The 16,435-nt window shown below is 33.3% G+C and overlaps 1 protein-coding gene across 9 annotated transcripts in view; it reads right to left on the bottom strand.

The window, feature by feature from the left end:
- Window positions 1–16,435, bottom strand: part of ps (RNA-binding protein Nova-1-like protein passilla) — a 140,491-nt gene that overhangs the window by 5,782 nt on the left and 118,274 nt on the right. For all 9 annotated transcript variants that reach the window (XM_085810135.1, XM_085810136.1, XM_085810139.1 and 6 more), the window contains one exon: window positions 2,714–2,868. In XM_085810135.1, the coding sequence (XP_085666261.1) occupies window positions 2,714–2,868 (155 nt within the window). The remainder of the gene's footprint in view (window positions 1–2,713; window positions 2,869–16,435) is intronic.

Here is a 16,435-nt window from a genome sequence, read left to right as displayed (position 1 = left end):
AAAACTTCATTCGCATAAAACAAAGAACTCTAAATAGAAAGTTTACAATTATTATGAAATATAACTTAACCAAAATAATGATGGAATTAAAAAGGAAATTATTGCAGTATAAACAGAATTTAAATTCCATAAAGCTTCTTATCAAATAACTATGTTCACAGCTGACTTATTGAAAACAAGAAAACTTTAAAACAATGCACTAATCCATGTAATGCACAGATTTCAAATTTTAACAATACATGAGTATAAAACATTTCTGCAATATATAAATTGTTTATAACCCGGGAGAGAAGGAGGAGATAAGTTTAGCATATGCATGGAAGAAAGGACACTGGAGTTTGTTTCAGTTATAAATTTTAGATTTCTAAGAAGGCACCATCATATTTTATCATCACACAAATTTAACACTCAAAATAAATTATTGCAAAATGAACAAAGCAGTGCTTACATAATGCAGTATAAGAAAGTGCTTATAAAACCAATGGGAAAAACTACGAATTAAATCGATACTCTTTTATTTAATACTTATCAATCCCCCCCCCCAAAAGAAAGAAAAGCATTTTTGCAAGTAATTACATTTTGAAATAGCTTACAGCTTTTTTCTCAATGATGGTTGCCTAAAGCAGAAGACATTCTAAAACTTGCTTTCTTATGCATGAGCCAAATCATGAAAACATTTTTTAAATTAGCCTTTACCACCTAAATTAAACTCATGACAGACTTACCAATCACCAGCATATAAACATGCTTATATAATAAGCAAAAAAGTAAGCCACAATATAGCCCAAAATGTAGCAATTCAGGTGATCACGTATAATTTTCATGTATGATTAAGAAAGAAAAATATGACATTAGAATTTCCAAATATTCCAGGTTAATTTGCCAAGTCTTCCAATAACTTGATCTGATATAATTGCACATATATGCAATAAATGCCACAAAGAAAGACAAAAATACTTAGCCTAAAAATAAAGAAAACTATATTGTTAATTCAAATTAAAACCACTAATAAGGTTTGTAGAAAATACAATTTTGGAAAACTAACAAGAATTATAGACTGTTCCTGAAATAATAAGGATATTTTACAATGCTAAGTGGATGGTTTAAGATGAAAAAACTGTATAAATGCTATTTTGAACACAGTAACACTGATACTGCTACTGACCATCATGAAATAAATGCATTAATATACTTAAAACACAACATTTCTGCAATTATAACAGCAAAAAAGCATCATGGACAAAGTGTCTCAATAAAGAAAATAACCTTGAATACCATTTTTTTATAGCCAATAAAGTGTATTCTAAGACTTACATACAAAATGGGTTTATTTCATATTAAAAAGAACAATGAAGAATGTAAATAAATAACAGCATTGAGTTATAGAAATATAATATACATGAGATATTTTATCTGTGTACCACTTTTTTGAATAAATACAAATTTTTGTATAATTTACGTATTCCATTTTATTACAATATAAAACAATTCAATTAAAACAAACATAAGTAAGCTAAATATCGTTAGCAATCAGCATCTTAAATGGAGTAAAGTGATACACTTAAGAGCCCCCAGATTCATGATTTGAGAGCAGAAAGCTCCAAAGCTCAATATTTCCACAATAGAAGACTAAAAAGATAAGAAATCACATGGACATTTTGACTGGCTATTACCCTAAATATTGGAAGCCAACAAAGAATTTAAATGATACTACATGAATGGCACAATAAATTCTCTACGTCTGATCAGCAAGCAGATGGAGGAAGTGCTGGTAATAGCTGTTAGGATTACACAAGGAGATACTTACGTGTCTACAAACTGCTATTCCAGTTACAAATCGCAGATAAGTATAAAAATTGTGCGTATGTCAGAAGTTCTGTACAATTAAGATATTTTCTATTATTTGGCACAAGTGTTAATAATTTATCAGATGCCAGACATTATTCATTTTCGCATGCATGATAAACAGTTTATCATCCAAATATAAATCCCCCTGATAAAGGGACACATCTCCCTGAAAATCAGTTTATCGGGCACTGAACACCGAGTTATATTTAATCATCATCACTCTCAAATTTGTTTAAGAAAATGTCTAGCTCTATTTTGCACAGAATCATTATTTGATAAAACAGTGATTTCCAATTATTTTGAAGACCAAAGAAGTTGTTAGGAGACTGCCATTGTCACGCTGCTGTAAAGGATCATAGAGCTGTGTGGCATGCTTTAAGGGCTTTCGAAGTCCTTTAGTCTTTGAAAAATTAAAGTGTTTTAAAATTAAGATTATAAAGTTAAACAGAAGATGAACGGCATATTGATAAGATTAAATGTAAATTTCAATGCAGCAGAAAACAATGTTACAACCTCGTTGACCCAGATGACATATTTACTGAACAGGTACAGCAATCCTCAGAAAGGTAAACCAGTTATATTCAGTCATGAGATTTTATAACATTTCTAACTCTGTTTTACAAAAGATTTAATTCTCTTACCTTCTATAATAAATTTTTAAAAACTTTCTTTCGACCTACAGATAACAAAATTAAAATGTAAAGCACACTAATGGTATGCAAGAACTTAATAATGGCTCTGAAGTGGCCCTTTTAAATCATTAGCTCATACGTTAAATGCTTCCAATTTACTTTTTCAAACTATCAAAATGATTACAGAAATGTTCGCTGGAATATATTCAATACATAATAATGTATGCACTTACTTGCTTCTCTCTTTCTGCTGGCTGCTTGTGATCAAAATCAATGGCCATTTTTGCATTTGGATCAGGTTTTTCTTTAACTTTTTCCATAATGAATTCATGGATCCGTACAATACCGTCGACACTCCCGGTAATAAGACACACCCTTTCTGTTGTTCCTATATGGACAACATTATGTGTAATAGATTATTTTTCACACAAAAATAATTCAATAAAACACAAAGCAAAGCATTGAATGAATGTAATTTATTAAGCTTTAGCAAATGAGCAGTTTAAAATAAAGTACAGTCTTGATTATACAAACTGAATGGAGATAAGCTTGTTTAGATGACTGATTTTCATACATAATAAATAACTAATCCAAGTAACTAGTTCATCAATCCAATACTTCTAAATGAGATGGGTTTGTTTAAATTTTATGCTAATGGAAATGACAATTTGAAGTAAACCATTCATTGACAAACACTACACACTTTGAACTAAACAGAAATTTATTTCCCAGAAATAAGCATTTTATTTCAAAATTGAATTATATTTACAATGAAACAAAGAGGAAAAGAAATGCAACATCCATACAGAATACATAATTTTCCCACATTATATTTAGCAGCTAGTACACACTTTATGAAAATAATGGGAAAAGATTAACTTCTCTTAAACAAAACCACAATTCTTTTGTATTTAGATGACACAATTAAAGGTAGCCACACAATGGATCACAGCTTTTTTTTTTTTTTTTTTTATCAAAACAGTTAGACTAAAGCAAATTGATTACAAAAGTCTGGAATAATGCTGTTGCAGGACAGGATAGCAGAATATAGAAAAAGTGATTATGAGAAGTCTTATATGGGATCAAAGAATTAAATTAGCAAGCACTAGGGGAACAGAAACTGCAAGTTTCTTTAACCGTTTCTATCACTAATTTTTTTTTTTTTTTTTTTTTTCAGACAACTTTTGAAATAAATGGACAACTGAGCATTCAGAAAGTCAGAGAATCTTTGTTCTTTTAAAACATGCAGTTTATTACACTCATATCATGAGATTTAATGTTAACCTCCATTTAGCTTAAATATTGCAGATTTTGGCTTCACTCTATAAAAAATAATTTTATGTTTAACTAAAAATCACACATAAAGACTGGGCACTGAAACTGAATTCCTATTAACTCAAAATGAGATATTTTGAAATTTTGGTTAATTTAAACCAAAACTAAAATACAAAAATCACGATTAAGAAATGATGAACGAAATACTTCTGATAATTAAAAATAAAAAAATGAATTTATGTCTTAAATTAGTATTATGTTAATAACATTTCATTTGAGTACCTGCATGCTGAACTACAGAAAAAGAGTGCTTCCTTATCTTCAAGGTGCTAAAAATCTACATTTACAGCAAAAGGTGCTAATATAATAGGAAAACACTAGGAAAGGATTTGTACTTATATGCTAGCATGTTTTCATATCATTATTCTGAAGGAGTTAAAAGATATAGTGGAAAAATTTAAAACACTCCCTATTATCCCGTAAATTTTAGAACAAATACAAAATACACATAGTATAAAAATTACGCCAATAATGTTAATAAGACATTTCATTAAAAAATATTAATAACTTTGTTTGAGGGCCTGTTAAATATTAAATTAATCAATTTTGATATATATGTTTTCACAAAATGCATACAGGTAATCAGTTCATCATCTTCTTTTCCTCATAGTATGAGGTAGAAGATTTAAAAGATTAAAAACAAAGATATATTATGGTTAGAAATACACATTTATAAGTTCAGAGCAATGATACCTGAAAAATAAGATAACACTTTGTAGGTGAAAGATATGTCAATTCAAAATATATCTGATTACAACGGCTTAAAGGTAAATGATTCTATTATCAGAAAATTCAATGCACATAGCACAGCAGAATCTTAGAAATCTGCACACCTTGGCACCAATGACTGTGCATATTTATGAATTTCACAATTCACAGATCAAGTCTTTCCAAATTACATTAAATCTGCATTGTCTGCTCATAAATAACTGACTAAACAATATTAATATCTTAAGAATAATTTAAATCAGGATTTAATTAATGTGCAATTATATTTTCAAAATATAATTACATTCACAAGAAAAACGTAGTGGAGAGATGAAGCAAGGAAACGAAGAAATTTCATAAAAAAAAGGCATGGATTATATAAAATAATCATATCTTACAACAAAATTATTTAAAAGTTATTTTAATGCGCCTTGCACTTTTTTACAATTTCCTACTTTTCACCGAAAAAAAAAATAATCTAATTGCTATTTCAAGAATACACTCATTATTCATTGTTAATGTAACATATTTGCTCATTAAGTAGAATATACACAAACTAGCTATAATATACGAATAATACTTAAATTGGTACCCTACACCTACAATTTTGGATATGGATACATTCTTGGTGCATGAAACATGCCAAGAAACAAACAAAATTCAATGCCAGACAGTAGACCTAAAGTAGAGATTTATCCAAAGCAATAAATTTGCAGATTCACAACATGTGTTTAATATTTTAAAAGAGTCCTCATGTGGTTGAAAGAAAATCCTACATAAATTCAACATAAATCCGCTTCTTCAGTCAAAACATATTATAAATTCATTGTTTATACGTATATATAAGAAAATGCTGTTAAATGTCATGTTTAATTTTCTGAAAAATCAAAATTTTGTTTGTTTACATTCAAAAATGAGGACGGATTATATCCGAATTCTATTGCATATTATTTATGTTTTAGAGGAAGAACAGCAATCATCATTGCTTTTAGTTTAGTTTTGCATATTTTACTTAACCATTTAAGATGCAACAAATGTATCTATCATTTTTTCATATTTGCTTTTATAACATACAATATCCGGACCAATGGAATGATCAGAAACAGGGAAGTGTTTGTGTCTAGCAGCTTCATTCCAGCATTCGGAAAACATAACAGTTTTATCTGCATTATTTTCCTTTTTTGTAGCAAATTTCATAAAACATACAAGGTAAAAATCTGGAATGGAAAAATGTGGTTGTGCAAGTGGTTACAATTATCAACAGAAAAGAAGCCATAGGAAATATGTTTAAAAAAATAGAATCATGTGGTATTTAATGGAGGGAAATATTTTATTTCAATACGTGTTTCACAGAAATATAATTATCTTTAGACTGTGCAAGCCAGAGATTATTTTTAAAAAAATTTACAAAATAATTTTCTGTAATAAAAACTTCAAATTTATATTAATGCTACATAATATTACAGAAAATTTTAATCTAAGACCATTAATAGCATTTACGCCTCAACTTCATTTCACCTTTTTTGAAACAATGAATTTCTTAAAAGCATTTAAAAATACATTATTGTAATAAAGCATAAACCTTATTTCTAAAAATATAGGAACAAACATTAGAAGCAAGTGATATGACTACTAAAAAGGGATGAACTTTTCTGAGATTGTTATATAGGTAAAGAAAATGCAGCAATAAACCAGACTAGCATGCAGCTGTAAAGGCTAATATTAGAGGAGAAGAAAATTTGTACAATAAGCAGTTTTACACATTATATACACCGAAGAGCCATTGCATTATGACCCCCCTCCATCTATAAAAATGGGCTCACCCTGGAACAAAACCATTGCACATGCTCAGCTGATGTTGGAGTAAAGCAGCTTTGCATTGTCTTTCCAAACATGCACAATTAGCGACATATTAGCCAATTTATCAGACTTCAAAAAAGGACAAATCGTTACGGCTCTGCGATTGGGAAACATAAATATCAGAAATGGCACGTTTAGTGGGCTGTTCACCTGCTGTTGTTGTGAGCACATACTGAAAGTGGTGTATGGATAGTAAAACGACAAGTTGCCAGCCAGCGGTGTGTCGTCAAGGTGCATTCATTCCAGAGGAGAGCAGAGATTGCTATGCATTGTTCAGTGTGACCGAAGAGTTACAACAGCCAAAATCATCACCAGCTACAACAGTGGCAACCCAGAGAGTATTTCTCAATACACTGTGCAGCGTACATTGCTGTGTATGGGCCTACGCAGTTGGAGGCCGAAGCCTGTCCCTACACTGATGGCATGCCATCACCAGCTACATCTGCAATGGGCCAAGAAACATTGGCATTGGCCATTAGAAGTATGGAAGAAAGTTGCATGGTCCAACAAATCATGTTTTCTGGTTCATCATTTTGACGGGCAAGTGCTAATATGCAATGATTCCAAAATGAAACTCTGGCTTCCAGATGCACACTTGGACGGAGACAAGCCAGTAGCAGAGGTATTATGGTGTGGGCAATGCTTTCATGCAGCACATTAGGACACACAGAACAATCCCTGATGCCTGTATGCTATGTGAACATTGTTGCAGACCAGGTTCACCCATTCATGACAACAGTATTTCTAGTGGGGTATGGTGTATACCAACAGGATAATGCACAACATTCCAGTGACTTTCAAATCATGCCTTAGCCTTCAAATTCACCTAACATTAATCAAATACAGCTTTTGTAGCCCCACCTGGAAAGCCAAAAACCAACACGATAATGCACCCTGTCATAAGGGTCGAATTGTCAAGGAGTGATTCGAGGTATATTCCAGTGACTTTCAAGTCATATCTTAGACTTCAAATTCAGCTGACGTTAATCCAATAGAGCATTAGTGGTCCCACCTGGAAATACAAAATTCATGCTGCCACACTACCCTCTCACTTATGTGAGCAAATTGCAGAACCAGTTGGTGATCGCTTGGTACCAGATACCTCAGACTACCTATCAGCACCTTGGAGTCAATGCCATACCAGGTGCTCGCAGTTTCGAGGGCCAAAGGAATTAACAAGACAGTCATAACGTAATGGGCCTTCGGTATATTTTTAATGAAGGAAATTAGTTTGGAAGCAAGGCCACACTTACTTATGTTATTAATAAACAATTCACTACTAAAAATATTATGTCAGCATGGCTTTAGTTGTAATTAAAAAAAAATATTTTAGTGCACGAAACTAAAGGTTTAGTATTGCAAACAGAACAATCACACTAGGAAAAAAAGGGCCTCCTCAACAGAAATATCAGGCACAGAACATAAACTGCACCTTTCTTCCATATTATATTACATAAATTAAAATACATGACCTAAAATTTACAAAGCTAGTATTAAGCAGCTATTAAATACAAGCAAAAAATTAACATAAAGTCATAATTGTATTTCATATGACTGAAGAGTTTCACGGGAAGATCCAACACAAAAGAAGATAGAATTTTGTTACGAGAGCTACATGTAACACTTTAATTAAACACACTTTCCCAAGCTGTTGAATGAATTATTCAGAAATTTTACGATGCTGTAAGTAACATTGCAAAGAAGAATAACAGAATGGTTTTGTACTTGCATGTTAAAACCCAGGTGATTTAATTTAGTACAATAAAGGCTACAATTTACAAAATAGGCAATACAGTTCAACTAAAAAAAAAAAAAAAAAAAAAAAAAAAAAAAAAAAAAAAGACACCCCTTGCTCTTACAGGTAAACTTTTTTCAGCATATATTTTATTTGCTGATTTATGTCATCTCTTCATGTCTATTAAACATGTAAAATGAAGAACAATATTAGTCAGCAACCTGACATATGACACCTTTACTTCTGCTAAAAATATCAACACTCTCTCAGGAAATTTTTCTTAGTAAAATATACTGCTTCCCTCTTTATGAAAAGCGTACTATACTTTTACTAAGCACAAGTTTTTCTTTAACAAGACTAACAATGCTGGACTTTCCCAATCACAGCATTGAGATTATTTCAAAAAATTTAACACGTTATTTCCAAAACGGTAAATGGAGCTACATGTTCTAGGAACAATCTTTACAGAATTTAAGCTCATACCCACATTTTAATGCTATACTTTTCAGATATCAAAATGTGATTGCAATCAAAAAAAAAGATGATGGTGATATTGCATTCCTACAATCTGGCTGCTAATCTGTCAAATAAACTAGGACCGTCTTACTTTAACAACACAGAAAGAAATGTATTATATGACATAATGTATGCATCATTTAAATTTAAAAGGAGAAATGTATGTTTCATTTAAATTTAAAATGATTTCAGGAACACATCCTTATAAATCGAGGGCTTCATTTGTAATCTAGCAATAAAAAATGAAAAAATTCAGCATAAATTTAGAATGTGAACATAAATTTCCTTACATAAATAAAAGGGTTTTAAGTTGCAATATATTAATGCACAATGGTTATCATTGGCCCAAAGAAGTTACATGGCAACTTAGACTTCTATGTCCAAAACTCACAGAAAAAAAGGCCATTTTTTCAGAATAAAATGCTTTTAATATATGTATTATACATTTAAAATAAATTTTAAGGTATAGAGTTAATAATTACTTTATTAATTCTATAGCCAGCACAGATCACCCCAGATTTGATTTCTATATCATGCAGGATAAAGGGTTAATGATGCAACTTATCAGCCATAATAATACTGACTGACAGATGTCTTGCTTTGCACCTGCTAAGTCTTTCTGCTCCGATGGGCGAAAAATCAAGCATATGTGTGAAGGAAAGGTATATTGAAAGAGGGGCAATTTTCCAGAGGAGAGTAAAAGGAACTTTGTATTATTTTTTATGAGTTCAAAAGGCCTGGAAGAAAAATTGGGACAAAATAAATTTTAAAATAAATGGCGCATAGTAGTTTAGAGGAGAAAGGAAAGGATTAAAAAAAAAAGGGGGGGGCCTCGAGAGGAAAAGGAAGAGAAGTAGAAAATATCTTGATGCCCATGAGTGTGTATGTATGGAGAAGATGGATCGATATGATGAGTTGGGAAGGACTTAGACAAATAAAATATAATTTTAAATTTTGTGTCCAGTAGCAAAACAGTAAAGTCAAGTTGAGAATATACCTTTAGCTGCTGCTAAGCTGTTGTCATTCACATTAAATAGTGTCTTTCAGGTGTGTGTAGTAATTGTGTTTGGTAAAGCTGAATAGATGTGAAGATTGGGGGGGGGGGGAATTAAATATAAAAATATTAATTTTCAGGGTCCAATCACTTAACAGTTTAAGTCTAGTTTAGAAGCTAACTATTGGTATGATGGGAAACTAAAATGTAAAAAATTTTTAAGTAATTTTTTTTTAACATAGGAAACAAGGCTATATGTTTGTCTCTACTTTGAGACACAACAACGAAGAACACATAATATCAGACAAAATTATGTATTAACTAAGGTAACATCATCTATTGTGGTGTCCAACATATTCCTGTATTTTTCAGAAAGCAGCATCAGACTAAATCATAAATCCATACAGTGTGAGGGCATATCAGCAAAAATAAATTACAGAGTTTATTTTAATTTTAATATTAATTAATTTTTTAATTAAACATTTTATATAATTATCAATTTAACCATCCAAAATCGCCTTTTTTCCTCACGAGAAATTCCTCAGAGGGGGCCCAATATAGGTAGTGGTAATAGGCGACGCTATTGATAAGGACTACTGATAAGGATAGCGTCCCTATGTTGAACTGCGGTGCTTAACCACCAGGGTGCCTGGGCACCATAGCCCTACCCCTCATCGAATAACATGATAAAAGTTTCGAATTATGAGAAATATAACTGAATGTGCTAAATAATTAAATGAGCAAGAGTTTAAATTCATAATTGCTAATAGTTAAATACAAATTTTTTTCCTTAAGTACCTAATTACTAATCCATACATAATTAACTATTTTTTTAACAACTATTTCACAGAAGAATACATGTACACACAAGAGAAACAAGATACGAAGTGCGACGCCTTAGTGCCACTAGTAAAAACAAAAAGCAAGAAAAAAGAACAATATACAATATACAATAAAGAATCTGAGCAACAATTTGCATACCATATATACAAAATTACACATTACTAACATTTAGGATCGCCCTTGGGCGTTTACTGAAATTGGGGTCCCTAGTATCATAGCAATAGTTAACAACCACAGGATTGTCCAGAAGTTCCTGCTTATCATAAAATGCCCTAGATAGGCGGCAATAAAACGAAAAAAGATCCTCTATTTTTAACTCTTTACGAATTTGGCTATTGCGAATGTACCAGGGGGCATTACATATCATACGCAATACCCCGTTTTGGGCAGCTTGTAACTGCCTTCTCAAACTTTTGCACGAGTATGCCCAGACGGGGCATGCATAACTAAGAATTGGACGCAACATGGTTTTGTAAATGAGCAACTTATTATCAATAGATAGAACACTGTTTCGAGCAATTAAGGGGAAGAGTGAAGCTTTACTAGCTCGAAACTTCCTGAGAATATGTGTAACGTGTGGGTTCCATGTAAGAGATTTACTGAGGATCACCCCAAGATAAGGGACCTGCTTGACCCAGGGAATGTCCACACCATACATTTGCAGGTGAGTCAGGAAATTCTTCTTAGTAGTAAACAGTATGGCATGTGTCTTGTCGACATTCACTTTGACTTTCCATTTGGTCAGCCAAGTCTCTAGCGAATGGATGTGGTGTTGTATTGCTGAACTAACAAATGCACTTTGCGTTAGGATCGCTGTGTCATCTGCATACATGGCTAGTGTTGTGTTGTGTGTAGTGGGGATGTCGTTCACGTAAATATTGAATAGGGTAGGGCCCAGAAGGGATCCCTGTGGAACACCAGCCCGTATAGGCCAGTTTGTGGATAATGAACCAGAAACATGAACGACAAAGTGTCTACCGGTTAGGTAGGATTTAATTATGTTTGTGATGTAGCCTGGGAGTCCCAGGTTGTGTAATTTGTATATGAGGGCATCCAGCCATACTCTATCGAAGGCTTAGGATAGCGTCCCTACAGAATAGTTACCAAAAAAGGAACCACATGATTTAAAGCAATTACTAAGTATTTAACATAACAAAATCAGCATAATAATAATAATGAGCATAATAAATAAATGAACTTAAAGGTACTTTAGTGACATATATTTGATTTAGTTTAAGAAAAGAAGTTCTACTTATCTGAATGTTCCGTCTTTTTGTTTACTGGAAGGATAAGAGGCAAAATTTCCGTGTTAATCCGTGGAACAGGGTAAAATTAAATTGTAGTATTTATATTGTCGTGGCATCCTGAAAAACACTCGCTGTCACATGACAAAGGCCATAAAAATAGAGTTTTCACACAAAGCCAGAGGGGCAAGGTCGATGAACTTGGTTCAGTGGCGGGGTGGTAACAACGTCAAGGACACGGGGATCGAAGCGATAAGGCGCCTAGCTCATACACTGTCTCAGCTCGGACTCTGAGCCTCAGTACTGGATGCAGCTCCAATAATTATCACTTTTAGTCTGAAAATTATGTCTTACCTGAAAGTTCCATCTTTTTGTTTACTGGAAGGATATGAGGCAAAATTTCCGTGTTAATCCGTGGAACAGGGTAAAATTAAGTTGCAGTATTTATATTGTCGTGGCATCCTAAAACACACTCACTGTAACATGACGAAGGCCATAAAAACCGAGTTTTCACACAAAGCCGGAGGGGCGAGGTCGATGAACTCAATTCAGTGGTGGGGTGGTAACAACGTCAAGGACAACGGGATCAAAGCGATAAGGCATCTAGCTCATACTCTCAGCCTCAATACTGGATGCAATTCCGATAATTACCACTAAAGACATACAGTCAAGCACCAAAAAATCTGCCGACCTGAAATCCGCGTTGGATCTCAAAATATAAACATTCAGTTCATTGGTTCCAGAAACCACAACATTGAGTACGAAATATCAAAGAAAAAATACTTACCGAATAATGACATCATAATTACCGAATAATAATAAGTCACAACGGAAATACCAAATTATTGACATTATGATAAAAGTTTTTTTCCCCTCTAATCTGCATCAAGGTAGGAAAGCAGACTATTCACTCAACTCTTCTTTAAGTTCACAAATTACGTTGTATTTTCTGAGCTTTGTTATTTCACGAGATTATTTAGTGCTGCCTTCTTTTTACCCAGATATTTTGTGGAAAAATTAAGAATATTTTTAATTTCAGCCCTTTGACGTGAGGCAGGGTCCTAGCTTACCTCCGCCTGCCAAAACACCATTGAGTGGGCCCGGTTGTGCGGCGCAGGACTCTGATTTTTCTTTGAGTGCTGGATTTAATGGTTTTGGATTTGTGAAAATGGATACGATTTTAGGAGCAGCGAGGTGTCAAATCAAGGACTTGGAATTTCTTCGAGAGCAGAAGTTCACAGAAGCTGAAGGTAAGCTTCATAATTTTTTATTAAGTTTGTATGAAATGTTACAGCCGACTAACACACAGTTAATACACTCTCAAGCTGATAACGATTCTCATGATAGTGATACTGTGCAAAATGCACAGGCCTTAATAAATATCACAGATAACAACATTAGGGATAGAAGTCCCATTAAGATAAACTAAGATAACTGACTCTACTCCTGTTATGGTTTCACATGAAATCCCCTTAGATTAAACTACCAGTTCAGAGGATGAATTGCCGATCAAGGGCAATGGTGATCAGACCATCCGTAAGAGAAACCACAGAATTAATTTTAAGAAAATTAAGTTAAGCAACCAGACTGAAATTTCACAACCTCAGGAAATCACCCCAGTTAATACTGACTCAAATGAAATTGCTGCAGTGCAGACAAATAATACAGATATGGACACTAGCTACCAGTTCAGTGGTGTGCTATCAATGCGGATAAGTCAAATCTCCTAATTATTAAGAAGCGCATTTGGGTGCCAGTCATGAATCAGCTCAAGCTTTTCGACACTGTTGTGCCGATTGTCACTAAGGCCACTTATCTTGCTCTTAAGTATACTTTAGACTTCAAGTGGAAGGAGCACATCAGCTATGTGAGGGGGAAAGTGCTCAGAGCTATCCAGAGCCTCACACCTCTGCTTGCTACAGACTCCAAGTTAGACCTCAGGAGAAAGCGGCATATTTATATTGCCATTAATCAGGCCCCTTTTTGCCTACGCATTGCCTGCATGGGCAGCAGTTCACACAACTGACCTACGCAAATTGCAGATTACTCAAAATAAGTTCTTATGACTGATTACCCATGCTCATCGCTATGTCTCCAATTATACACGCCATAAATACCTGCATAAATGTCGATAAATTTCTCTATAGAATGAACGGCAATTTCTTCAAGAAGGCCCAGACTTGTTCCCACCTGGGACAGCTTAATGTTTTCAATTATGAAATTCTTGAAATGGACTTGGATATTAGACCCCTCGCAGCCCACCTCACCCGTGATTCAAAATTCCCTACAATTTTTGCACATATTCATGTAAATATTGTTTTACTTTATTTTATCCTTTATGTATCTTGTAATTGAGTAATATTTTATTGTAACTTTTTCCCGTTTATCTTTTAACTTGTATGTATTGTTTAATTTGTCATGCAGTGTATTTATTTATGTTTGCTTAATTTATCATGATCTTGTCTTTGTCTTCAAGCATAGTGCAGACATGCCTCTCAGTTGGCCCTCACTGCTCTGATTCGTTGGATCCTCCTCTGTCTTTGGCCGTTTTCGGACTGTGACTCCTGGACAACCCCCCTTTTTATCCATTTCTCTTGGCCTTGCTTATCATCGAGCCGGAGCGCGATATTCCAGAAATATTTGTGTGTATAAGGATAAGGATTTCAGCCCTTTTTAATACAATTACAGATAAGAAATTCACTCATGATTTTACTGCTTGCAGCATTGAAAAACGTAAACACATTGCATTGATGGTAATGCAAAAAGTGTAAATTCTGCAAAAGATGGAGACAGGTGCTACTCCTCGGTTTATAGCAGAATCGTATGGAATTCCAACACGATTGTGTATGATATACAGAAAAATAAAGAAAAGCTGTTGAAATTTTACAGCAACAGTGATTCTAACAACGGAATCCGAAATCGGAAATCTTTGCATGAGGCGAAATCGGCAAACCTTGATGCTGTGTATATATAATACAATGAACGATATAATCAATTTATATATGTAAAAATAATTTAATGCATATAATAAGTTATTGCAATAATGTATATAATCATTTAATTAAATGTATCTAATATGCCTTATTTATTTTGCACTTTTAGTCTGAAAATTATGATTTAGCTTTTCTGTCCTGAAATCTGCAAAATCCTAAAATCCGCACAAACGCTGGTCCCAAGCTTTGCAATTTCTGGACCTTCTAGTGTATTAGCAACGTTGCAAAGAAAATCCATACAGAAAATCTAGTCACTGTGCCGCCGGAATCACTGCACATAAAGTCCACATCAGTTTAAATCAATCCAAGTTGCATTTAGATACCCTAGTATTTAATTACAATCGACTGCTAAGCAATTTATGTTTTGTACTATTAAACATAAATTGCTTAGCCAATTCATTAAATTTTCATGCCAACAATTTCATCAGCTCTCTTATAAAATGTTTATGGATAGGCAGCATTTGTTCATACCCAAGGAAAAACAACTGAAGCATATATTTGTAGCAATTTTTGCTTACGAGAGTAAAGATTAAAAAGATTAAAAAGGGGGAAAAATTTGGGTACTTATGTATTTATGCCCCCACAGCAGATGTTGTGCTGATGCACAAATAAAGAGCAATCCTATTGTTCGCATGCAGTTATCTTTTGGATTCCTTTTTGCCTTGCTGTTTGCTGATTTTTGACGCCATTTTTTAGTGCTACGAAAATGCGTCTTTTGGATTTGCCAAACACAGAATAAGATGCAATTTTATTTTTTCAGGAGCGAAATATTTTACCAAAAAAACGAAAATGTACCACTTCGCATGATATGAAACTTTACTTTGGTAAACGTACGCTTCGGAAATGTAGTTCAAGACAGTGTGATCAGCAAGTGGGACTTAGAAAAGACAACTGGTTTGAAGAAAGCAGAATTCCATTTTGTTCAGCATTGATATTCATATACTGCTGGTACGAGGAGTTGGCATCGATTAAATTTTGTGAAAAGCAAGTTAATTTATCAGATAAAACCAGAATGCCAGATTGCATTGTGGAAATTGATGAAAGTTTGTTTATTAAACGTAAAAATAACTGTGGTAGAGAATTACCCGAACAATGGGTGTTTGGTGATATATGTAGAGAAACAAAAGATTCGTTTGTTGTTACTGTTCCTAATAGAACTGGTTCTACCCTTATTAATAAAATTATTGAAAACATTGCAGATGGTAGCACAATTTATTCTGACAGTTGGAAATAATAATAAATAGAATAGAAAATAATAGAAACAAATAGAATAGAAAAGGAAGTATACCTACATGCTAAAGCTAATCATAAATACAATTTTATTGATCCCGATACAGGAGTTCATACACAAACAGTTGAGAGAATGTGGGGCAGTGCTAAATGGAGGAACAAGAGACATAGGGAAACAGCAAGACATCATTTAGAATCTTATTTAGCAGAGTTCATATGGCAACAGCATCAGGTCAAAGAAAATAGAGACTATTTGAATCTATGTTAAACTCTATAATCAGCTCATTTTCCACTGAAATCCGATTTACTACTCTGATTTTAAATAAAGTGTTTTAATTTATGATTTGTCACAAAAATTTTAAGTGTAGACTGGCAGCACTTAAAAACCGCCAAATCTACAGCTGCGGTGGCGTTAATACGCAAGTACTAAAATTTGTTTTAAAAAGGCAGGACTGTTTTCCTTAATTTCAGAATAGGGAAAAAATAAACTCAGTGAT

Source organism: Stegodyphus dumicola, chromosome X2 (genome assembly GCF_044657685.1).
Source record: "Stegodyphus dumicola isolate Sdum_Otavi_A_Nest chromosome X2, ASM4465768v1".
Taxonomy (NCBI): domain Eukaryota; kingdom Metazoa; phylum Arthropoda; class Arachnida; order Araneae; family Eresidae; genus Stegodyphus; species Stegodyphus dumicola.
This window is presented reverse-complemented; position numbering and strand designations above follow the sequence as displayed.